This window comes from Festucalex cinctus, chromosome 1 (assembly GCF_051991245.1).
Source record: "Festucalex cinctus isolate MCC-2025b chromosome 1, RoL_Fcin_1.0, whole genome shotgun sequence".
In the NCBI taxonomy this organism is placed as follows: Eukaryota; Metazoa; Chordata; class Actinopteri; order Syngnathiformes; family Syngnathidae; genus Festucalex; species Festucalex cinctus.
Window position 1 is genome coordinate 21,271,693 of NC_135411.1, and position 27,991 is coordinate 21,299,683.

The 27,991-nt window shown below is 38.5% G+C and overlaps 2 protein-coding genes across 5 annotated transcripts in view; one reads left to right on the forward strand and one right to left on the reverse strand.

Annotated features, from left to right (window-relative positions):
• Nucleotides 1-211: 211 nt before the first annotated feature.
• mrc1b (mannose receptor, C type 1b) lies at nt 212-27,927 on the reverse strand. 2 transcript variants are annotated; one of them, XM_077522840.1, is made up of 31 exons: nt 27,802-27,927; nt 26,568-26,930; nt 23,756-23,926; nt 22,768-22,923; nt 21,301-21,411; nt 21,077-21,214; nt 19,457-19,633; nt 17,287-17,441; nt 17,062-17,175; nt 16,666-16,781; nt 14,906-15,054; nt 14,551-14,750; nt 12,199-12,314; nt 12,031-12,103; nt 11,228-11,381; nt 11,085-11,123; nt 10,837-11,000; nt 10,696-10,757; nt 9,547-9,647; nt 7,970-8,112; nt 7,716-7,821; nt 7,504-7,628; nt 7,376-7,420; nt 7,130-7,232; nt 5,634-5,866; nt 5,394-5,559; nt 3,951-4,115; nt 2,762-2,878; nt 2,521-2,676; nt 2,410-2,439; nt 212-779 (listed from the first exon to the last, which is right to left on the reverse strand). In XM_077522840.1, exons 1-31 carry the CDS (start codon nt 27,869-27,871, stop codon nt 532-534), a joined length of 4,266 nt encoding a protein of 1,421 aa, XP_077378966.1. In that variant the 5' UTR covers nt 27,872-27,927; the 3' UTR covers nt 212-531. The 2 variants fall into 2 exon arrangements, with proteins under 2 accessions (XP_077378966.1, XP_077378955.1); XM_077522829.1 differs by having other exon boundaries at nt 10,837-11,003.
• Nucleotides 17,347-27,991, forward strand: part of LOC144019624 (MAM and LDL-receptor class A domain-containing protein 2) — a 61,010-nt gene continuing 50,365 nt past the window's right edge. For all 3 annotated transcript variants that reach the window (XM_077522801.1, XM_077522810.1, XM_077522817.1), the window contains exon 1: nt 17,347-17,454. The gene's annotated coding sequence lies outside the window, so the exon portion shown is untranslated. The remainder of the gene's footprint in view (nt 17,455-27,991) is intronic.

Here is a 27,991-nt window from a genome sequence, read left to right on the forward strand (position 1 = left end):
ATTATGACAGTGATATGTATACCTAAACGATACGTTTATTATGCTGGATGGCAAAAATGATTTTGTTAGCAGCTCTTCTGCTTTTTCAAGGTACCTGCTGCAAGACCGCTAAATCCTTCAAGGGGAAACTCAATATCTCACTTTGCTGTGATCTGTATGAATACATGGCAGCTCTCGACCAATTTTGTAGGAACAGAGAGGACTGACAAGAGACATTTGAAGCCACCTTTAATTGTCATTTAAAGCCATTTATACACAATTGATGAGCACAAGCAATGAACAGTGTGTAATCTATTTTATACATTCATTTGCAGAATAACAAAACAACAAACAGATACCAATCAATTGCAGCGAGTCATCCCAGAGCCTAAAAAGTTCAGTTCCGTAGGGTCAGTCAGACATGGCTGAAACTCACGCTTACTATTATTAAATAACTGAATACAAACCATGTACAGTAGAACACAAATACATGGAACGTGCCAGTGTGATACATTTGCCTGAGATGAGCACGTTCCTACCGGCCAGCGCGGATCACAGGGTGATAATCGGCTCGGGCGTCTCCTCCTCGGCCTTCTCTATCAGTTTGTTGGTGTCCACCACGTCGGGCTGCGTCCGCTCGCGGCCGAAGTAGAGCGGGTTGTCGAAGGTGGGCAGCGAGCGCGGCGACTTCTTGTACAGGAAGAAGGCGAGGACGGCCAGTGCGGACGTGATGGTGATGATCAGCACCACGATCAGGCTGGTGTGCCTGCGCGAGCCGCTATTGTCATCTGTGTGTGGCTCTGCACAAAAATTGTTCGCACAACATGGGGTTATTTTCATAAGTTTGTAAACTATTAACTATTGTATTGCTTTTAAAAGAGTTTTGGTTATATATATATATGTGTGTATATATATATATATATATATATATATATATATATATATATATATATATATATATATATATATATATATATGTGGTCTTCTCCGGGTACTCCGGTCTCCTCCCACATTCCAAAGACATGCATGGCAGGTTAATTGGGCGCTCCGAATTGTCCCTAGGTGTGCGTGTGAGTGTGGATGGTTGTTCGTCTCTGTGTGCCCTGCGATTGGTTGGCAACCAGTCCAGGGTGTCCCCCGCCTACTGCCCAGAGCCAGCTGAGATAGGCGCCAGCAGCCCCCGCGACCCTTGTGAGGAATAAGCGGTCAAGAAAATGGATGGATATATATATGTGTGTATGTGTGTATGTATGTGTATATATATTAGGGGTGTCAGGCGATTAAATTTTTTTAATCTTAGTTAATCGCATGACTTCAATAGTTAACTCACGATTAATCACAACTTTATTTCTGTTCTTAATGAACAAGAAAACATTTTTTTTAAGTTTTCATACTCTTAACAAAAACAGAAAAAAAATATTAAACTAATAGAAATATGGATACATCTTTTAGTCATTAATACAGCAAGTTCATAATTCACAAAATTGCATTAAAATTGAAAAGATGTACTGAAAAAAAAGTGCTAGTGTGATATTGATTTGTGTTGGTCATTTTTCTGCCACTAGATGGCATGATTGCATTTTTTAAGCTATTGGTGACGGTTCAGTGCATTTTTCTTTTCATATTAATAGCAATCTAATCTTTAACATGAAGTAACTTGTGAAATTCTGCAAATTTTTTAAAATTGCAAAAATATAACTTGACCCCAGTCTCCACAAATATATGCATTATTAATAAATGTATTACTGCTAAATTTTGACTGGATGTCTGCTGCGTTGCGAGTGGAATTGTTACTTTCCAAGTAAGGGGCGGTCAAAAAACGAGTGCCATTAAAGGAACTTTAAAGTAACTCAAAATTAATGCACTAATTTTGACACCTCTAATATGTGCTGTCAAAGTTAAAATGTTAACTAAGTATTTAATCATAAAAAAGTATCGCATTAATTAATACTAATGTATTAACGCAAATTAATCACACTTAATTTTGATCGCAGATGGTCAAAATTCTCCTCACAATGGGGTAAGTAGGAGCTTAGAACTTCACCCCAAAAAGCTGCCACCAACTAAAAAGGGCAACTTGCACATTTGTTATTGGGTAATGGTTCTTGAGACTTTTTTTTTTGTGTTTTCAAATTTTGTGTCGATCAGTAAAACTGGTGAAGCGGAAGTATTTTCTTTTGATCACCACCTCTTTCATGGCGATTCCTTGAATCGGTCATCAAATTTGGTCCCCATGCTTGGCCCACATTACAACACATACAAAGAAAAATCATCTTCACTGATTCCTAAGTATGGGCTCTGGAATTCCCTCAAAATGACTACTTGAAACTCAACTACCAGATTTCCTGTTCAATCTGACATTATGTTGTGTGGCGTGTTCTGAATGTCCTTTTGTGAAAATAGTAATAATAATAATGAGGATGAACTTACGATAGCCAGGTTCCGTTTCTCTGGGCATCACTGTCGGGCAACAAGAAAACAAATATCACTTACAGGAGCTTGAAGCTGCTTTTCAACACGTTTGACACGAGCAGGTGCTACCTTTAGGTGTTTCGCAGATGTACGCTCGGTCATTCCACCTCAAGCCGGATGACCACTCCCCATCCGAGGTTCGGATCTCCGCGTAGTCCCTCTCGGCAGCATCTACACCCCAGTTGGTGTAGTCCAAGACTGTTTTGTCCAACCACTGCCACGAGCCTGATAACCAACAGAGGATTTAGGTGAGGCGCTTCAACGTTTCTTTATTGAAATGACCCTTTTTAGAAACGCGTGCCAAGTGTACCTTTGTGCGTTTTGTACAGCCCGATCCAGAAGGAGCTGTGGCTGTCCTGGAAAATTTCCAGATTGCTTTGAATGAACGCTTGCTCGTCAGGATCTTCGATGCTGGCCAAAAATCCACCTTAAGAACAGAAAGTGATTTAGTGTTTTAGTCCTTCGAGCAAATGGGATTCAAATTTGGGAATGGGGTGGCAAAACGTTAGTGCTCAAGGATCACCATGTATAAAACGGGAGGATGGAGTCTAAAGAACCGTGTGAGTAAAATATGTCAAATTATTACTAAATTATCTGACCTTTTTTTATTCATAATAGGGATGTAACGATATCCAAAAATCATGATATGATATTATCATGATATGAATGCCACAATATGATAATTATCACGATATTGTGGGGGTGTGGCGATATTTAAAAAAGGTCACAACATTGAAAAAAAAAAAGAGCTCATACCAAAAAAAGTACAATATTGTGTTTTTGTACAAAACCGCAATACATATAAACCACCTACAATCTCTAATAAGACTTCATATTGAGGCCCTTACTTGTTAATGCACGCACACATTGAGTTCCTCCACATATTGACTCGTTTCACAAGCATATTACCTTACCATTCATCTGACAATTAGCATAGATTTTAAACATAGAAGGCCAAAACATCCCGAATGAAAATTAAATTACACTAATAAAATAGCCACCAGAGGGTGCTAGAATTCACAAATGGAAATCAACCTCACTTTTTTAACGGATGTGTTCCTTTTAAATATTGTGAACATAACGACGATATTGTGGCAGTTTTGACATCACAATATCATGATATTGCCCTTGTCGTTACATTCCTAATTTATAATATACATTGGTGTCTTGAGATGAATTTAATTTGTACCGTGACACCTCGTGACTCAAAACACTCGCATTTGCCAAATTTGTAGTTATGATATATTTTATCCAGACTCCCCTCAAACAAACAAACGAAAAAAGTATTTTAATAAGGAACAGCACCCTACCATTTTGTATTTGTTAAAAACAGACAAACTTCAGTCATTGTTCATACGCAGCACAGTTCAAAAGGAGTAAGCGTCTGTAAGCGACAAAGGGAGGCATTTATTTGTCTTAAGAAGTTCATAACTCAGCAACTTCATTGCGGCATAAAATTGTGACCGCTGTCCTAGGCGCACACACAAAACACATCTTACCGTGTCTGGCGCAGCTCGTGGCCGCATCCGCCCACTCGATTTCATCGGTGACAAACATGTAGCAGTGACTCTTATATGGCAGCCATGTATAAGTTTGGCTGTAGTCGGCTATGGTGTCATCGGGGCAAACTCCCGGGTAGTTGGCTGACTGTGTTGGCGGCACATCTACGAGAGACAGTTGGCGACGGTGAATGTAACCTATTATATTGCTCATTATAAGCTGATGTGCAAAAACACGGAAATAGGAAGTCCCGCCTCTTCTGTGGCATATACCCCATTTTGTTAACGAAATAAAATAAAAACGAAATCTAAATGAAACTACATTTTATGTTTACAAAACTAAAACTATAATTATAGCAAAATGTCCTTTGTTTTAGTCTTTGATAATTAATTTAATGCATGAGCCTTTGAGGATGATTTTAATTTTATTTATTTTGATATTAGCCTGTATAAGGACAGTTGAAAGTGAGTCACATGGAAGTGATGTCATCTAGCAGCAGCCAATAAAAAACCACATGACTTCGCTCCCATGCTGTTTTTTTTTTTTAAATATTGCGCACAAGTAATACACATTTAAAAAATAAAAATAAAACTAATACTGATACTAACTAAAACTAAACTAAAACGAAGCATTTATTAAATAACTAAAAGTAATAAAAACTGGGAAAAAAAACACACCCCAAAAACAAATTAAAACTAACTAAATTTAAAAGAGAACAACATTCAAAACAAAATAACAACTAAAGTAGTGAGCACCCCGCCACAACCCATCCCCCTTAACCCCCCACCGCCCCCGGCCTCATACTAACTGCTCCCAAGCTGTATATGTCTCGTCTGTATGTACGTATAGCGTATAGTTTATATAGTCGTCTGCTGGCGAGGTGGGAGGACCAAGATGGCCGCCCTGTGACAGCAACGGCTTGCACTGGCATGTATGGGCTATCGGCTATCCAGTCATATATACAGGTCAGTGGTTAAACCACACAAGCGAAGAGTTTGCAAGTACAGTGGTACCTTGACTTGCGTGAGTTTAATTTGTTATGTGACTGAGTTCATAACCCAATTTATTCAGATCTCTTACCTCTCAACAGCAAAAAAAAATGAATCTAGAAAAGTTTACTTGCATCTCTGATTACAATTTTTTGAAAAAATTGACTCTTTAATTCATGATACGTTTCGTTATTCATGATGTCATTAGTTGGTTAGTCACCTCGTTTACTTCATTTGCTTGCTCTTTCATTCATTATTTGTTTATTGGGTGGTTAGGTAATTAGTTTACTATGATTTGTTTTGTTTATGTTTGTTTTTTTAGTTAGCCGTTCATTGGTTATTTTAATCATTCGTTTGTTCGTTAGCGATGCATGGTGACGGTTCAACCTTTGTCTCAAAAATTGGAGAGAAAAACCGTGTGCGCGTGCGCGCATGTGTATAATCTGCTCGCACCTGTCGACTGCATGCAAACGCCGTACATGGTGCGATCGCAGGAGGCCGTTTTAAATTTTCCATCCACGTCCAAGTATGCGCAAGGCCGGTCCTGGCTGGGCTCCCCTTCAGCCCAGCTGGCGAGGTTCATGTGCCAGCCGTCGATGTATCGGAAATAACCGCCGGTCTGAAAGCCAGATGTACGTTATTTACCAAGACAGAATACGTTTTCACCACCACGACGTTTTGGCGGCGACGCACCTTCTCTTTGTTCAGTCCGATCCACAAAGGGGAGTTGAGATTCAAGGCCAACAGCTCCACGTAGGCCAGCGTCCACTCGTTTCTCAGGCTGGCCAGGTTGGCTTTGGTGCCATCGCAGTGTTTCTTGGCGTCGTCCCACGTCATGTTGACAGGCACGGCCATGATGCTGTCGTTTCCCAGGGATACAAAGATGTTGGGAACGGCCGGTTCGCTTTGGGGTGGGAGAAGTGGGTCTGTTGAGGACAAGGAAGGTACTTCAAAAACAATTCATGTGGATGAGGTTTGATCCAGGGACCCTTAACTCATTGACTGCCATTGACGGAAAAAGACGTCAAATAATGCATTTTTGCTGGGCTGGCAGTGAATGTTTTAAACACAATGTGCCAATATATTTTGTGATTATATTGCAGCATCCTTTTTTCCCTTTTTCTTTTTTTAAGGCAAATTTTGCTTCAAAATCCGTCAATTTTGGTTACATCTCATCTTAACTCATTGACTGCCATTGACGGAAAAAGACGTAAAATAATGCATTTTTGCTGGGCTGGCAGTGAATGTGTTAACAGGGGTGATATGTACTTGTTTTCCAAGCACAACCTCATTCTCCCAATGTCAATAAAGTTTAAATACCACATCTCACCTTAAATGTAAGAATTGAAAAGTTGCCTATTTTTGAGAAAAACAAAAAAAACATGCTGTTCTGTAAAAAAAAAAAAAATCTTTTTAGAGAAAAATGTTAGAAGATTAAAAAAAGTTTTCATTTCCATCCCTATATATATATATATATATATATATATATATAAAAAAAAAAACAGGTCAAGTTCAAGGGCTTCACAAATACACAATTATTAGCAACATCCCATAATTTAAGCCCCATAAAAGGGCAAGAATAAAAACTAAAAATATATATATATATATATATATATAAATAAAAATACTACCACTACTACTACTACTACTACTACTAATAACCTAATTGTGGAAAGAAAAGAACAATAGTACATTTCCAGTTGACAGTGCAGAAAATGCACCGAGTAGTTGTTTTCCAAAGTAAAAGTAGATATTTGCAAATGCTTTATTTGGAATCAAATGGATTACAGAAATTGAGAAAACATTTACTGTTGACAAGTTGAAATTCCAAGAATTTTTCAAAATAAATATTGATTATCAACTAATTGATTAACCTTTGGACCTCTAGTCACAAGTCATAACACCTGTTAGCCAGAGAGGCTGAGCTGCAATGTATTTGCTTACTCAATTGACGTGGCTAGATCATAGAGATGTTACACTTCCTGTCCCTTCCCTAATACGTTCCGCATGAGAACTCTAAATGTTACGAACCAGAAATTCTTCAAGTATACTGTTTCGCCCATATTTTAAACATGATTTGCATTGATTTAATTTTAAGGGTGTGTGCTAACTCCTTTTTAGTTGCTAAAGATGGCGCATGGCTTAAAACTTTGTTTGTAAACGGCTTGTTTCAGACATTGTGTACATACCAAGACTTCTGGTACATATGAATCCATTGGTGTCATTGCAGGACTTAATCAACCATTTGCCAATTCCATTAGTGGGGTTGTTGGTCATGATAACACAACTTTCCTAGTGGATAGAGACAAAATATTAGTTGTAGGTACTGTAGAGTCATCAACAGCGGATGCTCTGACTGGCTGATCACGAATTATAAGAAATTACAACGATTTTATAATGCAAACATTCAAATTGTCTAATTCTTGAAAGTGTACCTCGTTCCATCTTTGGTAAAAAGTCCCTGGACGACGCCGATGAACCTAAAAACAATTGAAATATTTAGATACAAAGCAGCAAAAACCCATTACAGTATATTCCATTCATACACAAAATTTGCACTTACAGAGTAGCCCCAGTTGGTGTATTGCCTCGGTTTCCCGTCGCTCCAAAAAAATGCATCTTGCTTTAAACTGTTCAGGCCGATCCATAGGTCTGCTGCCACTTCAGCCATTTTGGTGACCAAATATGCTGCAGGTTTTCAAAGACAGACCTTTATTGACCAAGGATGAACTATGGCACTTTCTTTACAATGTATGTAATATAAACACAGCGCACCTTGCACACGCCTCGTGGGTATAGAGGCTAAATTCCCACCCATGGAGTAGCACTGTTTCCTTGCCTCTTCCCAGGTGGTCTTGCGATTACTGTTGATGCTGTAGCACTGGCGATGTTAAAAAAAGGAGTACATTTAGACCTTTACTAAAAAAAAAAAAATCCCATCAATTAGTACTAGTGGAAGTCCAAATAGTCCAGTACAAGCCTCTAAGTTTAAGAAGTTCTGCCACATCGAAGACGGGCAATATCCTTACCCTGGAGTCAAATTGCATCCACTTGAGTGGACAGCCGCCTTTGGGTGCAACCGTGGGGGCCGCGGTGGTGTTGACAGGCGCCGTTGTCCCGCGTTTGCAAATAGACTGATGCTCTTCCCCGCAGTTGAAGCCGCGCCACAAGCCTGTGAACGCAGATGATGACGAGATGAGGTGAAGAGTGGTTTGCATGGAGAATGTCTGACACGGTGGTCTTTAACCTTGGTGGAGGTACTGAACCACACCAGCTTCCTATGTGCATTCACAGAATCCTTCTTTTTTGAAAAATAAACGTATTCAAGACATACACAGTAAATACTGTAGAGTAAATTTGACTATAGTGGGACCAAATAAACTCAGTTTTAGAGTAATATTTACACTTGGAAGAGAGTAAAATAAAGATTTGAAAATGAATAAATAAAAGTCACTCAAGGGCTTGAGACAGTTAATCTACTCCCTGATGTTTGAATTATTTTAACTGTATTTGAACCTAGTATTTAAGTTTTAAAAAATGTCCTCTGTAGTAAACACATCATAGCTTAAAAATAAAAACTTTTTTTTTTTCAAAAATTTCTTTTGCAGTATTCCAGTTACTTCACAAAGATTGGGGAATATCAAAATAAACATGATTGGACAATATATTTTTTCCTGGTAGTGAGGAGGATATGTAAGTCTGTGCATGCTGTCGAGTCACACTGCGAGTGACGTCATGCAGTCGACAAATTCGGCCTTCGGAGGACCCAGCCTTGTGAATCTGGATACAGGCAATGTGTTTGGTCTCCTCTTGAATATAACCAAACAGTAGGCATGGCATAGCTCAGGTAGTAGTGTGGCATTTTCCCAAGGTGAACATTACGAGTTTGTTCCACCACCCTTGAGCGACTTTTATTTTTTTTCCCCCAGTTCTTTATTTTACTCTCTTCCAAGTGTAAATGTTGCTCTAAACCTGAATCTATTTGGTCCCACTCTAAATAGAGTTAAATTTACTCTGCAGAAGTTACTATGTAGGTATAGGGCTTACTTGTGAACAAAATGAACAGGGAGCGTAGCCTTTTCCTCGAATTTGGCTATTTTCACCTTGAACTCACAAAGTGTTCTTGTCGTCCCCATTTCCGTCCAGCTCGAGTAAGTGTTCCTTTAGTTTTGCTAGAGAGCTAGTTGAAATGCTTCGAAGAACTCAGACAGACACACTCACTCCTGTCGACGTGAACGCGCAACTGGGACACGGCCCACACGTCACAAACAGCAACTGGAAACAGTGCTGATGTGTGAAACCCGGAAGTCCCGCCTCCTCTGTGGCAAATCATGCAGTTAGGACATTGACTCCCATCACACAACTCTATATTTTATAGAGCACTTTCAAACAACCACTGCTGTTTTCTTAAGATGGAGCAGCAGATGTCTGTCCCTTTTCAAATTACATATTAGCAGCTGTTATTGGTATATTTTGTTCCTAGTTTTCGTTGCCCCTTTTGTTGTCTATCCTGTCTCCAACTTCATACAGTATAAGCAGGTTAAGGTGGTATTGTTACTGCTGTCATGCTGAATACTTCTGATGTCTTAATCTAATGTGTACTCACCCATAAAGTAGGACATAGCAACACAGTTCTCATCATAGGTATTTGTATTAGGTTGGTCCTCGTCCCATCTTTGGTACCCCACTGAAGTACCATCCATCCACCTTGAGTGACAAAAAAAAAGGAGAGTTATGCTACAGTGCTTTTACAGTTTTCTTGATTTCTCGGTTGCTTTCATACATTTCTCAGATCAGAATTGTATTTCTCAACACTAGTAATTAAATTTTTATATCATTCTCACATTCATCCAAATGATTATGTATAATTTTCTTGATTCCGACATTATCAACTGATTATGTCGTGTTGATCAAAATGTATTACAATGGGACTCACACCTCACAACATTTTGGCATCATTCGTTGTTGTGATGTGGATGACAATTTGTGCCCCAAAGGAAGTAGGAAGAATGGACTGTAAGTCTGACAGTGTTGCATGCACAATTTCCCCTAAGAAGATGGTCACCAATTAGGGATAGATCGATTATCGGCCGGGCCAATTATCCGTCCCGATATTGAGCATTTTGCCAAACATCAGCATCAGCCGTTTTTGAAGACTCCATCCATCCATCCATCCATCCATTTTCTTGACCGCTTACAAGGGTCATGGGGGTGCTGGAACCTATCCCAGCCGTCTTCAGGCAGTAGGTGGGGTACACCCTGAATTGCAGTTTTTGAAAACTCATAAGGCCGATATTAAATCCATTTATTTATTATTAAATAATAATATCATTAAATAAATTTCACAAACTCCCGACAATACATCTTGTATCGAGCCTGTTGATTACCACCAATCTGAACCACTGGTGGTTCGGACGAATCACAGAGCGACATTGTGTTTGGGGCGAACGGGGCGATAAAAGAAAAAGGGGGTCTATAAAGCAGCACATACCCTCCACTTGTCAAACTTTTTTTTTGTTTTTTTAACTTGTTAAAAAACAGTGACCACCACAAACCACCCACCCCGCCTCTGGCGTTATACTAACTGCCTACGAGCTGTATATGTCTCACATGTACGTATACCGTACAGTAGTCTGCTTGTGAGGTGGGAGGAGCAAGATGGCCGCCCTGTGACTTCAACAGCTTGCACAGGCGTGAATGGGCTATCGGCCATTAAGTCATATATTCAGGTCAGGGCTCAGTCATTCCTACTCACCAAAAGGAACCATCGAAGTCCACTGATAAACCAATGTAGTAGGTTCCATAGCTTCTGGAAACCTGCATTGACAAAAAACTAAATAATCAGCTTTAAAGCTGCAGGTTTTCGTACCCACCGAGCCACAGTAAGCGTCGGCACCTGTTTCCATATGAAGATGTTTTCAGCTTCACTGTTTATCGTCACCAAGTCACCGTGGTGTTGCTTGCAGTAACGGCGAGCATCTTCCATAGCCATTGAGACTCCGTTGACAAAGTACTGACTCCCTTTCCACTCAAGCCAACCGTCGGAGGTCGTGTTAAAGTCTGCTGAAGGGAAGGAGGTCATAAACATTAACGACACGGCCCAACCATAACGTGTATTTTGATGGCTGCGGAGTGTCACATTACCGACAGCAGTGTCGTTTGGAGGTGGCCTTGGAGTCAGTCCTGTACAACAAAGACACACAAGAAATGACTCATTTGTAGCGGAATAAGGCAACTGTACACCCACTGGTTTTAAGACAAAGTCATCATTCTAGCACGTTCATTACCCGCGCGGATCTCACAAATCCAGTCGTTGTAGCTCTCACAGTGGACGTCGTTCCATGAGCCTGTGTCGTCGGCTCGATATATGCGGAACTCGCCGCAAGATTCAGAATTTTGAAAATTGTTTGGCTCGCCCTCCTGCCAATGCAGGAAGTTTACCTGTGGGCGAACAAAAATAAATAAATAAATAAAGCAAAAATAAACAATAGTGTAACGATATATCACGTAAACAAGGTCATTACGAGAAGCACCTGTGGCTAAAGCCAAACTGTGGCAGGTTTTTAACTTTCTTGACCTGGTTTTCCCATCTCTGATTGTCACACCCACCTAAGTGGGGTGAAATTCATACTCAACAATTGACCCATCCCTTGAGGGAGCAGAGAGCAGCAGCCGAGGCTGCGCTCACGAATCTTTTTTGGTGGTCTAACTTCCCAATTCAAACCCTTAATGCTGAATCATAGGGAAGCAAATGGGTCTCATTTTTACAGTCTTTGGTATGTCCCGTCCGGAGATTGAAGCCACAACCTCCAATCTCAGGGAAGACACTCTACTACTAGGCCACTGAGCTCATACAATGTTGTAAATTGGACATTAATATACATAAATAAAGGAATGAATGGGGATGAAGGGAGAAATCACACTTTTCTGGCTTGTTTGAAATATGTTGTAATGAATGACTGGAAATAGATAAGCCAACAAATAATGCACTAAAAATGAATAGATCATGAGGTTACTTACATAATAGATTAATTAGTTAATTAAGCCTCTTTACAATATTTGTGGCTTGTGTCAATTGCAGTGCACTTACCGGGGATCCATCGCTCCAGACATAACCTGCACTTGGGTCAGCAATATGAAGTCCAATCCAGGCCTTTCCATGGCTGCATTAAAAAAAAAAAAAATGTGAATACTATAATTCGTTCTACATTCCAGTCCTGTTTGCCTTGTTTCCCCGCCCCCTCAAAATGGTGCGTACCGTCCCACAAACAGCTCAGAGCTACTGTGGATGCTGAGGAGATCTCCTCCAATGGCCCGACAGAAATCTCTGGCCTCAAACCAGGTCTTCTCGAACGAACGAGGACCTGTGAAGAACTGGAGGGCGAGACATTTTTTTTTCTTAAAAAATTGAACAGAGAGAGACAGAGAAAAAAAAAACAATTTCCTGACTGATGGAGGTTATGAAGTCACTCCGGAATTGTTATGTTCTGGGGTTGGATCCCAAGCACGCAGACACACAAATAAGATTTTAACTCTTTATTCTAGTGATGGCAAAATGAAGCCCCGTAAAGCAGTGAAGCCCTGCAGTGAAATGCTTCACACACACGTAGGGGCTTCAAGATGTTTCATTTCCTCGACTACGCCATCATGTGGACAGAAAAATGTATAACATGCTTGGTGCATGCAATAAAATGGTGGGGTGTAAATCATGCTCTAAATACAAAAGAATATATATTTGAAGAGTGTTTTAACATGAATTGTTCTGTGTTACTTTGTCTATGTTTGTGCTTATGCAACAAGTGAAAATGTGAAATAAGGAGGTAAAATAAAGTGCTTATTCATTTTTATTTAAAAACTATTTTTTCCTAAGTTTTTGGACTCAGGCGGTTTCTTTTTTTTGCAGAGAATTTCACCTGCTTTGGAAAAAAACTCTTTCACATGGTACTGATGAAGCAGGGGTGCATCGATATGAGATAGCAAGTTTGTATAGAATTGGACGCGTATATTTCTGTGATTCCCAGTACTGAAGGGGACTTTCAACTGTGAACAGAAAAATGTGAATTTTATGTGTTGTCACATTTTATTTTATTTTATTATTGGAATCTGTTAAAATAGTACCGTAATTGCAGTGCATTACCTTCTGAGGTGAGATCTGCTCAAAGTGCTCCTAAACAAGGGAAAATCTCTTTCTTGCTGGTTCCATCGCAAAAAGAGGCTCGTCAAATCGAATGCCAAAAGCAAAAAAAGTAGCGCAATAAGGGACCCGAAAACACAAAAAGTGAAGGGGAATCCTTGGCGTTTCTTTGCCGCTTTTATTTCGAACTACACTCAAACCGAGCGAATCATTTCCTGAATCAGTCACGTGGTACACCTGCTTCGTGGGGCTTCAAACGTCACCACGTACGTCATCAACACACGCATTGACAGGCCGTTCATGAACCACTCACCTGCATTACTCGGCACACGCTTCAGGGATTCGACCCGAGAAGCACATCACTACTTTATTCGCATAACATCGAGAGGCGTAGAACAAACTTGACTAAACGAGTTAACCACGGGAATGTATCGAGAATCACGAGACGATAAGCTAACTTGGGCCATGGAGTTGCACAGAGGAACAGAGGTAATACTCTGACAAAAACACACCCTTCTCAGACAGGCTTATATAGACAGCGAATCAATCTGATTGGTTGTGGCTAGACATGTGGGTAACAGGACTGACATGTAATTATCTGATTGGCTGACCAGATAAAGAGATTAAAGATTCTTGACATCACATAACTTCTGACATCACATAGTGTCTTAACAGTTGAAACGAGATGCTGGTTACATCAGTTCAAAAACAGACACTTCACCGCACGGTCATGACCCAAACATAACCCTTGCATTGCCCAAGCATAACCCTTGCATGACCCTAGTCATGACAGTAAGCATAACCCTTGCATGACCCTATTCATGACAGTAAACATAACCCTTGCATGACCCTAGTAATGACAGTACCCCCCCTTCAAGGAAGCCTCCTGGCGGACCCCAAGGTTTAAACATAACCCTTACATGACCCTAGTCATTACAGTAAACATAACCCTTGCATGACACTAGTCATGACAGTAAGCATAACCCTTGCATGACCCTAGTCATGACAGTAAGCATAACCCTTGCATGACCCTAGTCATGACAGTCAGCATAACCCTTGCATGACGCTAGTCATGACAGTAAACATAACCCTTGCATGACCCTAGTCATGACCGGAATATGGTTTAGGGTTCTGTTCCCTATGAATGAATACATTATCTAGCTATAACAACAACATTAATTTGAGCAAATACATTTCAGCCCTATGTATTAATCAGTACCCAAACAGTAGCACTCCTCTTTAAACTGAAAACCCACATTATCACGGGAAGAACATGCAAATTCGAGTGAGGTCCACCACTGAGTTTTGAACCTAGAACCTCAGAACTGTGAGGCTGACATGTTAGCCACTCAGTCACCATGTCGCCTTTTGCACCATTTTTAATCGTGAGACTTTTCAGTCATTTACTCTGGGAACAACTCGGAAGTCAACCAGTGTCACAATTTCATTCCCACAAACTCAATTTTCAAGACAAACCTTTGAACAGATGTTGCTCGTTCCTGCTCTTATCCAGCCGTCTGCACACTGTGGTGGGGTGACGGTAGGCGGGGACGGCGTCAAGACCGCCCCTTCGGCTAGATGCTTGCAGATGTATTTCTCCTTATTGTCGCAGGGCAGCAGATCCCAGAGGCCAGCGAAAATGCCAGTTGTCATGGCCACGCAGCCTTGTCTACTACCTTAAGTGATAAGAGAAATAAAAAGTATTTATTCTCTCTCTACTAAATTTTTTAGGTCACGAAAGAATGTACTTCGATGTAACGGACAAATCTGAATGCTACGATTGATAGCTTCACCATCTATACACCTCCTCAACTTGTAAGAAAACACATACCAGGCATCTCATTATTCCAGTGAGTAAACTTGACCGCGTTGTCATTGGTCCACACAAACTCATCAGTGTTCTTTTGGTTTGAAAGGCCCAGCCAAAAGTACTTCTCAGGCCTTGCCCCCACTAAGCTGATCAAGAAGGCGTTGTCCACCCTGTAGACAATTAAATTCATACAGTACTGTACTTTACGTTCTAGTTCAAGGATGCATGCTGTGAGTGGGTCAGTGGCCCATCACAGCCACAAATTGGTGCTGTGGTGAAGAAGAAAATCTATTTTCATTCCAATAGTGATTTTACATTTAATTTTGTAATAAAAAAAAATAAAAAAAATAAAATAAAAATAATAATAATAAAAATAATTAAAAAAAAACAAACAAAGTTCATCATCATAGATCAAATCGTCTTTCTCCATGAAAATGAATGGTAATGACATTAATCCGTTCCAGGTTCCCCCTAAAGCGCCCAAAACAAGAAAGACTTTGTGTTTTTATTGACAAAAATAACACTCTATGAAAGTACACTTTAGAAAAACATAAAATAATGAAAAAAAAAAAGGAATTAAAAGTAAGTCACAGTTTTTGTCACACTTTTTTAAATCCTTCTATTGTTCTGCTCATTATGGTGTGTATGCCTTGGGGGCAGCATAAGACATGCATACGGATATACTGTGCTGGAGGGTCAGCTCCTCTCTCACATTCTCAGTACAGCAGTAATATTACCGGTAGTCATTCTTTGCAGATAATAAACAATATATGCCAGTGAGTATTGTTATATGGTCTTTCTGTGTTGCAGCTAGGGCTGGGTTTAAAATATTGAGATAGTGATATTGTATCAATACGCCTTTTCATATCCCAATATCGATACATAAAACCATGTACCTCTTTATCTTTTTAAAGAATATTTTCAAATGATATTTGCCAAATAGGTGTTTGTTCTGAAGTGAGTTCAGCCTGCCACCATGCCGCGCTTGCATCTCAAGTTTGCACTCACAGTTCAAAGCAATAAACAATTAAATAAACAAAAGAAAATCAGCTGATCCATGGCTTGTATCTCAAAAAATGTGTACATTAGGTCATGAATAGGTATGATCGTATCTCAAGTTCCTATGAAAGATCCCACAGTAGAGAGAGATCCTCTGGGTATTTTGTCAAAAGCAAGTCACATACATTTTTTAGGATACCTGAGAATTGTTTTAAATTGTGGAGAAAATGGATAACTGTGTCATTAAAACAGAAGTCAAATCAAAAATTATATTTATAAATGTGTGCAATTTTAGAACCTATTTTTATAAAGAAAATGTTTGACTTGACTTCCCTTTTTAAGAATGCCGCTTTTCCACTGCATACCTAGCGACTTGACTCAGCATGACTCTACTTGGTTCTGACATTGTTCTATAGCCAAAACTACCGGTAAGTATTTGCTGGTACTGCAATGGCGTTCTCCTCTTCAAACAGCCACACATGACCTCCACTAGGAAGAATATTACATCATTTCTACCAGGTTGTGCTGTTCTTTTAAGATGGGTTCACTAATATTGAGAAACCGCTGAAGGAAAATATACAGTATAATAACCCCATTTCGGTTTGTTAGCGTATTTCATTCTGACAGATATCAAATCAAATTTGTCAAATCAATGTGCAGTAGAGGACATTGGTTTAATTAAGAGAAAATACTGTTGTTTTGTCTGTCTCCTAATCAAGTGGTTAGTAGCCCACCAAATTGATTTTACATAAAAACTGTCATGAAATATAAATTACTCCTACCCGTTTGACACATCAACCAAGTAAGACTCTGTTGCCTTGCAGTCATTCTTGGCTTCGTCAAATGTTTTGGTCTCCGTCCCCACAAAGTAGCAGTAGGAGCCATGTCGTTTCCAACCCTGGAAAGCACATTAATTCAAGCCAAAATGTCATCATATTGGGTCAGTAAAATCAGTGGTGGGAGCTAATGTAAGTAAAAATAAATTGTTTCAGTACTTGAGTATATTTTTCAGGTGAGTATATTTTTCAGGTATCTATCTATCTATCTATCGTTAGCAAGCTAATATTGTTACCTATGTAACAATATCTATCTATCTATCTATCTATGCATGCTTCTATTCCGATCTGATCAGTTTTTGTGTTTTGCCATCTATGGATTTTACTTGAAATGTCACTCACAGCTTTGCAGCCAATATCCACATGAACTTCATCTGGCTGGTGGTTCGTACTGCTCTGCTTCATGCAGACGAAGCCGTGTTTCTCATCACAGGAGCGATCTGCCCAGTTGCCATTCTGTGGGGCACAAATAATGTTGCCTTTTAAATAATGTGTTCAGAACCAAAAACAAACAAACAAACAAACAAACAAACAAACAAACAAACAAAGCAACATTTTGCTCCTTGCCTCGCCCCGAATTAGAACGCAGTCCTCGTCGTCCGTAAAGGGGGTTGGCTCTCCATACTCCCAGGTGGTAAAAGAGACATCGGCCATGTCACTCCACTCGAAAAAGCCCTCGATCCTCCTGTCGTTTAGGCCGATCCACAGCTCGTCGGTGGAGGCTGCACACAGTGAGTGAGTGCGACCTTTTTATTTCCAACACGTTTTTTGGAACATTAAATCATTAATTCAAGTCAGTCTCTGAACCGCTTGTCCTCATGTTGAAGTTTTTAAAAATGAACAACAACGGCACAAACGAACAGCACTAGCATCGTAGCTCGTAATTTGATATTAGCGAATACAATACATTAGATAGCATGCACGTTGGACAATAGAAGTTTGAACATTTACATTTAGAGAAACAAATAAAATATGCCTATATTTTAAAATTCACTTAAAAGTTTAATAATTGACTGCTCATAAGTGAATTTAATGCAATACAGTAAGCTAATTCTAATTTTGTGATTACCAAACTTTACAGATAGGGGACGTTTGAATATTTTCATTCATCGTAGCTTGTTTTAAATGTGCCTATGAGAGCAATCAAACGAACTGTGCATTAGAGTGGGTGAATCTTAGGTAATTGGTCATTACGCTTGTGTATATAAATGTATTTAATATTTTAAAATGTAGCATTTAGTTAGCATATCAGTGCCAGTGTTTCCAAAACTTTTTTGTCTTGTACCCCTCACTCTCCCAAGTGTAGAATGTAACACAACTGATCATTTTATATTTATTTCTCTAAAAAAAAATATATGTTGCTTTGGAAATAAATAAGTAATGTAAATCTTAAAAAAATAAAATAAAACAAAACAATCTAAATAAATAATAAACCTGCCTTTGTTAACTCAACATTTACCACAAAACAAATGGAAATCCTTTGAGTCCCATTTAAACAACACTTTGTAGTTACTTTCTTTTAATCAGTCATTGTGTTGTCTTGTGATTTTGGTGTGTCTGTGCCACAAGTTATTATCTGCCCAGGAAACGAGTTGTATTGCACAATACCATTTTATTAAATCTATTGCAATATGCTTGCGTACCTGTTACTGCACATGTATCCCTGGTTGAGGAATACTGCTACACATTATTGTTTTGTAATTGTTTTTGGTTTATAAAGCAAAATGGTCACCGAGGTCGATATGTCAAAAACATCTGCACATCTGTTGAGTTGAAGCCCAGTTCAGTTGACTGTGATAATGCTAAGTGCAATTAACACAATGCTTCTTAATAACTTCATGTAGCAAAAAAAAAATAAAAAATGTCGATAGAAACATTATTTCAATACCATTGCAGTTGGTCATTTGTTTACAAGTTTCAAATGAAGAATAGCGAATACGGCACTAAATGAACGCTAGTATGTAACCTCAAAATGTCTCCCAATGTAAACCAAGGGTCATGACTGGGTCATGGTAGGGTTAAGTTTGGGTAATGCAAGGGCATGACAGTGTTATGTTTGGGTCATGCAAGGGCATGACAGGGTTATGTTTGGGTCATGGTACTGTTATGACTGGGTCATGCCAGGGTTATGTTTGGGTCATGCAAGGTTTATGTTTGGGTCATGACCGTGTGGTCAAGTGACTGTTTTAAACTGATGTAACCAGCATATAGTTTCAACTGGTAAGACGCTATGTGATGTCAGGAGCTATGTGATGTCAAGAATTTTTAATCTCCTTATCTGGTCAACAGCCAATCAGATAATTCCATGTCAGTCTTGTTACCCACATGTCTAGCCACAACCAATCAGATCGATTAGCTGTCTATATAAGCCTGTCTGAGAAGTGTGTGTTTTTGTCGGATTATTACATCTGTTCCTCTGTGCAACTCCACCACCCAAGTTAGCTTAGCGTCTCGTGATTCTTGATACATTCTTGTTGATTCTCATCTAGTCAAGTTTGTTCTACGCCTCTCGATGTTATGCGAGTAAAGAGTTAAAATCTTATTTGTGTCTGCGTTTTTGGGATCCAAATCCAGAACATAACTCCAAGGACCCTGTAGTAATATTTCAGAATAATTTTCAATAGAGCATTACAAAATGGTATACGTTCCTATTTTTTTACATTTTCAAACTTCTAAAACAGACCACTACAGTTTTTGATCTCTAGTTTGACTGCCACCAAGTTTTGTGTTCGCTCACCATATCCCAGTTGAGAGACAACAAAGCTGTGGTCCTCAATGTTGCGCATGCTGACAAGCTCCCCCTCCTCCTTGCGACAGTCCTTCTGCGCATCAGACCATGTTTTGGGGGTCCGAATGAGATGGAAGCAGTGGCCGTTGTACGGAATCCAGGGGCTTGAACAGAATCCTTGCTCAACTGAAGATAAGGAAAGAAATAGAAATATTGCTCAATGACAACCTAACAGGAAATACAGTACCCAGGACTTATGAGTTGAATGTGTCTTGCAACTCAGTTTACTCATACACGAAATTAGTGTTCCCCTTTGAAATGAATGCCATTAATCCGTCCTAACCGTCTCCGCAAAACTGTTTTAGATCAAGAAAATAACTCTAACTTGGTCAGGTCCGTTAGCTCATAGCTGCCCAAAAATTTGCCCAAAAATATCTTTACAATAGCCAGACCATTTGACCATTTATGACTCAAACATCTTCTAATTAGCAGTTTAACACCTTAGCTGTTTACAGTGGATACTCCTGCAAGCCTCTGGCTAATAGTTTTTAGACCGGATTCGGGTTCGACTTTCCCACCCTCTGTCTGCACACTAGGGATGTAACGATATCCAAACATCACGATACGATATTATCATGATATGAAGGTCACGATACGATAATTATCACGATATTGTGGGGGGCGTTGGCGATATTTAAAAAAAGGTCACAATATTGTAAAAAAGAGCTCATACTAAAAAAAAAAAGCACAATATTGTGCTTTTGTACATAACATCAATGCATATAAACCACCTACAATCTCTAATAACAATATTGAGGCACTTACTTGCTTAATGCAAGCACACATTGATCGCTTCACAAGCAAATTAGGTTCCCCTTCATCTGACAATTAGCATAGATTTTAAACATAGAAGGCCAAAACATCCCTAATGAAAATTACATTGCACTAATAAACTAGCCACTAGAGGGTGCTAGAACTGCACAAATGGAAATCAACCTGACTTTTTAACAGATGTGTTCTTTTTAAATACTGTGAACATGACGACGATATTGTGGCAGTTTTAATATCATGATATCACGATATTGCCCTTATCGTGACACCCCTACTGCACACATCATGCACACATTGCATACTTGAAAGAGGTAGTGTGCAGTTTCAATTTTTTGGCCCCACGTGGCAGTAGCGATCCATTCTCCTGCTTTGAGAGGCTTTAATGCCAACACACAATGTACAATTTGGTAAAAAGCCATAGATTGATTCACAACAAACTAGCATCAATGTTGTACTGTTATCTGATTTGGAACAATGGATATTCATCACAGACAGTGCGGCAACACATGTAGACAGACAAACATACTTACAGACATACGGTGGAAAGGGGACTGAAATTTTCATTCATTGCAATAGAGAAATATATTTGGAGATACAAATGGTTTGTGTAACTCATTAAATTCATAAGTGAAGGTACCACTGTACCAGTAATGTTTGATAATATTTCAGTCATGGTTTACATATTGCTTTGCCTTTAGATATATATTGCTTTAAATAGATGCCTTTCTCAATTTACACGAGTAAATAAATACCCACTGTGGCCACTGTTTGTACTAGGAGTGAAAAGTTATGGCGTACCCTGTGGAGGAACAGGCGGCGCTCCGGCTTTGTAGCAGATATAGCCGATCTTCTTTGAGCAGGGAAAAGTTTCCCACCTGTGCTGCCCAGCCGAGTCCAGAAGTGCGCAGTTGTGACCCGGATAAGGAAGCGGGAATCCTAAAACAAGAGCAACATCCTTCTTTTTACTGGAGCAGAATGTTGACATAAAAAATAAAAGCCTTATTTCCGGAAGGAAAACGTACCACTAGCCCATCTCAGGAATCGCATGGGCTTGTTATCTGTCCACTGCCAACCATGGTCGGGGTTCAGCACCAGCCCGATCCAAAGCTTATTTTTCACATTTCCTAATAGTCCTGTATGATGACAACAGAAGGGGGCAGGTACACACAAAAAAGAACAGGGTAAAGAATCTTCCGCTTTTTCCTCCCGCCAGTTGTTCCTCATTTTTCTTGCTTAATCACAAGGTCACCAACAATCATAAGAACTTCTCAGGAACAATTACGTAAAACTAATAGGGAGATAATAGCGTAAGTAAGACTAGATTGCCTTCCATGATGACGCTGGAGGGTGCCCAGGACAAATAGTGCATTTCTGCATAACTGTATAGATTGTTATATTCGTCTTGGTCGTCATGGGTGTGAAGTATGACTTGGTAGCTTTATATGGCACTTTTAAATACTTTTCACCTATGATGAGAACTTAAAATTGTTATATAGGTCAGAATCTCACACTGACCTGACCTGCAGGAAAGATGTTGTATTAATAAAAATTGAAACCTTATCATTTGCCGATGTTACAATTTATCATAATCAAGCTGTACAATCGTCTGGCATCTAACAAAAAGTAGTTTTTGTTTTGTTTTGTTTTGTTTTTCCTGTGGCTTTATTTTTGACAGATAGATATTAATGATGTCAGTTGCATCTACCTGTGATGATGAGTGGTTTGACTACGAGTTGTATTTGGTGTTATTATATCGTAGTTAATTTATTTTATACTTGATAAAATGCTCAAAATGTTGCCAAGTTCTACATTTTATAATGGTGACAGTTTGCATTGATGTGTTGCATGTAGCATTGCAGCTTTTATTTAATAAGTTACATTAATAAAACACTATTAAATAAATAAAATGTTCATAAATGAATAAAACATCAATAAAATTACAAAATCTATGAATTAATAAAAATAAATCTCTTTATACCAATGAATTAAATTCCAACACATTCAATTAAAATGTGTCATAATAGCTGTTTAAGTGTGTCTGTGTATTGTATTTAATACATGTAATATAATAATTATAATTTTACAAAATATTTCACAAATTAATTCTTAAGTTGCCTTTGGCACAAAGAAGCCTCCATGTTAAGTAAATAAAACATCTTTTAATTACTCTATCATTAATTCTATTAAATTAAATTAAAATGGAATTTAAAAGATGGCATTCACGATTATTTTGAATTATATACATTTAATAAATGAGTATTCAATAGGTTCACTATAATTATTAAATATACCATTTCACAAGTATACAAGTATACAAATATTTTTGGTTTATTTAATTATACCAACTTGGTATGTTATTGTATAACTATAGAATCAGAACAACCTGGAAGTCACACTTTGTAGGTTCTATTACATTCGTGGGCTCTACTGTAGTTTTGCTGCTACAGTTGAAGAACAGCAAAGTTCCAGAAGGTTGGGCAGGGTCTCACCTGAGATAAAGGCTTGCTCGGCGCGATTGGTGACGCTGACCAGGGTGGCTCCCTGTTGTTTACAGCTCTCGTCAGCCTCTGCCCAACTAAGAACCGCCTGAGCGTTGAGCTGGTAGTACGCTCCTGTTTCGGTATTCTTCTTCCAGTATTCTGTAGCTGGGCATTGACACAAAACAATAGATTATTCATTCTGTGACCACACTCCTCTAACTAAAAACACTCATATCTCAAATCATCCTTTGCCAATGAAATGAATAGAAATTAAGTGGCATTACAGCACTCTGTTCTAGGAAAAAAAAAATCTACTAGCGTGTTTTAATAAGCTTTACAAAAACAAAACAATCATGACATGATTAATTAAATGTAAGTAATGAATGAATGAATGTAAATGAATGTAAAATATTTGACCATCATGATTTAATGCTTCATTTTAGTTTATTCTCATGCACCTTCTCGTGTTCCTTGGCCACTAGGGGGCAGTATAATATAATAAAATGAGTGGCTCTTCTTTGTTTGCCTGTATTCACATTGTCAGTATTCTCAGTGATTCAGTAAGTTGCAATATTATGTTTTTTTTTCTTTTATATGATTTTGTCTGTCTACATCCATTGCTTAAGGGTTTTAAAACTGCCACAGTGATGTTAATTGAATGTCAATGGTGTTTTCCATTGTATGTTAGCATTAAGTTTGAGGGGCTGATTTTTGGGCAGTTTTAAAAACTCTCTAAGTTTGATGATTACTTTGATAGTTAACTTAAACTGGTATTTGGTAAGTGCTGAAATTTTGAGGGGAGATGAGCTGAGCTGAGTTCACTAACTTCACTGCCACCAAAATGTTAGCGTTTGTTTCTCAAGTTTGTGCACGCAAGTCAAAGCATATCTTGACAAACTCCTAAGGTGGATCTCGTATCACTCGTATCTCATAGCACTGCTGTATACTTTGTTCTGGGGAAGAAAAACACCCAAAGTGTACTGTACATTAAACTCACATGTTGTCGGGCAGTATCCCCACTGCTCATGTTCATATTTGGTCCCGATGGCACACCAGGGGCGCTTAATGGAGGAGTCATATGGTGTACAGTCTCCAAACCACCGATCTTTATACTGGAAGGGGAACATGCATGGCTTTCCATACGCATTCCCATCAATGGAGTACAGTACTACAATGGGAAGAAGAGATTGCCAAAATTCATTAGGAACTTTACATTCAAAACTTTACTCACAAAATGCTTGTAATAATTGACATTTCCTACATTGTGGATCGTGCATTTAATTCACAAATGTCTCACTAAACATGTTATATTGTTGAACGTACAGTATAAGTAGGATAATAGTAACTTGTTAATTTTCAGATCACAATATTATGGAACTTTTTTTTTAAAGTGCAATTTCATCATTTATTTGCAACCGAAGAACAGACACAACATACATATATTCAATTTTAGTTTCTTGAAGAACACATATTTAGACTAGGGGGGCACATACAACATATTGTAAAGAACATTTTTGGTTTGACTTCCACATTTAACCATGTCGGAACATCAATTGGAACTTTTTAAAAGAGAATGTGTATAGAGTCAATACAAATCATCAGAAACAGAAACGGCCAGCAGGTGGCAGCAGAGTATAAGAGATCAACTAGAGCCCTGTTGAAACAAGTTTTCCCCACAGTAAACAGATTTGTGAATAATGTTTAAACTTAGCTAGATTCTAATGCTAATTGCTTTCCTGATGAAAGAAGAGACTCTAATCTTTCTTTTGATATGTTCCATGTTTTTTTTTTTGTTTTTTTGTTTTTTGTTTTTTGTTTTTTTTTTTTAGCAATAGAACACAATATTCTGTGGGCCTTGCAACATCAGTCCAAATCCAGTAAAACAGCCAGGAGCGAAGTGGGTTCCTCCAGTGAAAATGGCTGAGAGTGAATGAGTTAAAAAAAAAGAAGCTCTGAACGATCTCATGGCACTCTGCAAATCTTCCCCAGTGATTTGACATTAAAGCAAGAACAAATGTGCCTGTTGATCCCGAGAATTTTTCTTTTCTTCTTTGTTGTAAGTCAAAACACTTACAGTACAACAATTTTCCAAGCTGCTCAAGACATTATGAAATGCTACGGGATCATTTCGAAAAATGAAGCAAACAAGTATATTGCCTTCACTCTGAGTGAGGAGTTCCGTGATGATCTCTAAGTTGAGGCCCTGATTGTAAAGTAACATTGTGCCGTGGCTTGTACTGTACTGGAGCTGCATAACTTTTCAAAATTGCTGAAGAATTCAATTATTGAAATGAACCTATAGGAGCAAAACACACAGCTTGCTCTATAGCTAATACATGTTATATCTGGTCTCCGCAACTAGCTACTGTACCAAGTAGCATAGCATGCAGGCTAACCCATCCAGCATTCAAGATGTATCCCAAGTAACCCACCCAGATTCTACCGTTGGCTACAGTGCAATGCGAGATTCTACTTAAGGTAAGCCATTTTGAAAAGAACTACACCGAACTATTTTGAAGTTAGAATAATGCTGCAGCAATGTGTCTACTGTTTATGATACATTTTCAAATAATTGAATATCAGGCTTTATGAAACAATTATCATACGTCTTCTCCATTTACTGTTTAGGTAAAATGTCTTTTCCGGGAACTAGATCATAGCTCTGAATCGCGGTTCCTGAGTATCCAGACGGTTTTCCATGTCTCCCACAAGCAACACAGGAGTTTCAAACAGTTAGCTAATTAGCAAGTTCTGCATGAAGACTGATAACGATCGTCAGCTGTGTTGGCTGGGGAGACATGGGAAAACAGTCTGGAAAGGGGTACTCGAGGTTCAGAACCAGTGAAATAGATCATACTAATGCTGCATTCATGTAGTATTGAAATTATGATAAATATCACATCTTGAGTAGAAAATTGCACGTGAACGCCCCTGGGAATTTATTTTGAGTTTCCGAGCTGAGAGAACTATTCAAGTTTCAACATGGCGGAGCACGCCGAACGATTCGTGAATGACAAGACATATTAGCGCTTATGAGGGTGTTATCGTCCGCTAGCAGGTTGTTTTAGAATATACACAATTAGGTAGCATACACAATTCAATGTCCTGTCCTTTGCCACTCATTATTTGCCTTAACTGTTCAGTTTTATGAGTAAAGAGTACATCAGCTTCCATGTGTATTTATTTATTTATTTATTTGCTACAACAACAAAAGCACATGAACAGAACTCAGTTAGGAATTCTCAAGTGGCAAGGTCCATTTTTCCCATAGCACATGACGGCAGGGTAAGTTACAATTCAAGTCAAAATTTGTTCTCTGATGTCAACACCATTCGTGAATCAGGATTTTAGGCACGAGTCCAGCCCCTATAGCCAGCATTGTTGTCAGTTTTTTTTTTTTTTGTTGAGAAAATTGTTTGAGATTTTTTGTTTAAAATGGCTGAAGTCGTAAAATAAATAATATATTTAACAAAAAGATAAAAACAATAAGAATTTTAAAAAAAATTCTAACTTTAAAGGCAGTCAAATAAAAAATTTAAAGCAGCATAAACATTTTTTTAGACAAAAATATTTCGAAATATATTTTTTTAAAGTGGTCAAATACAAATGTAATTAAAAAGATGAAAAGAGCAATAATAATGTCAGAATAAAGTCTTGAACACATTAAAAAAATATATAATATTAAACTTTGAAATACTGAAGTTGAAAATATTTTTAAAAATCTATTTAAAAACAAAACACAAAAATAAGACCAACAGAATTTGTATTATTTTTTTTTCAACAGTAATCGACCTTCGTGCGTATTGTACCTCTGTGAGTTCTCGAGCAGGCGCCGTTGGCCGTTCCCGTAATCGTGAAGCTGTTGCCAGGTCCCGTCGTCCTAGAAAGCGAAATACCTCCATCCGACTTGAGTTCAATATACAACTCTGGTTTTTGGCCTTTTAGTGCCAGCAGTGTCCCGTTCACGCATTCCCACTTCTGCAGGTCGCTCTTATCGTCGCAATCGTACACGCTGACCTCGCTGCCGACGCTTTTGCCCTGCGAGCCCAGGCACTTTTTGGTGGAGGTGACAAAGATGCGGTTGCCGCTCGTCCAACGCACGTCTAGGCAGCGGGATGACCTTTTCAGTAGACACATGCTCAAAGCTTTGTTGTACAACGTGAATGGAGAGTCTGCATGGGAAAGTGAAAAAAACAGGCATGCATTTACTTCGTGAAGATTTTTCAACAAAACACCATAAATGTCCAAATGCTGGAGGTCTATGTTACGGTTTCAATTGACCTATTATAAAGTTCAAAAGAAATGATTAAAAACTGTTTTTCAGTTTGAAAGGTGCTGTTTGGTCAGGACAATGTAATTATTCCATTTCATTTACTTTAAGAAATGCATTTTTTTATGCAGAATGAGTGACTTTTTCTCCTCAAACCATTATGACACTTAAATAATTAAATGCCTCGGGGAAAACTGACCCAGGAATACTGTATTATTGCTGTTCTAAGAAATTAGCACAATAGGATGATTAAGATTAGACTTTTTTGTTGTTGTATAGCCTACAATGCATTTACAGCAACCTCTTATAATTCAACACACATGTTCACCAAAGACTTAGACTTAGACTTGACTTTACTGATCCCTTTGGGATGGCTCCCTCTGTGAAATTTACATGTCCAGCAGCAATGAGAAGAAGATAATAAAATAAAAAATAATTCAATCAATCAATAAATAAGGTTATTACACCAGAGATTTAATTAATAATAATAATAATAATAATAATAATAATAATAATAAAGCATACCCCCGAGTTATTTTTCAGCTTCCTGAGTCGCTGTTTATTTAAAAATAAGCGATTATTATAATTAAACATTTGTCTAAATGACATCAACTCATACATTTGACCTGCTGATTAAAAAAAAAAAAAAAAAGTGGATTTTTTTTTTTTATGGCAAGTCATTTGACACTCAGAATAACCTACACCAACATATTGGACCTGCAAGAGATGATAGCTCACAGAGAGAAAAGAGTGTAGTAATATGAATACTTTACCATCTAATAGCAAACATGAAGACATCGGGACAAGGAGCACAACGGCAGCTAGCGTTATTCCGGTATTCATTTTTCCGATAAGTGCCCCAGACGTGGCCCGTATGTTGCAAGCAGCGGACTTGTGAGCGTGACCATGAAAAGGAAGACTTCTTAAGAAGAACCGACCCCTTTTTTTTCCTTTTTTTTTTCT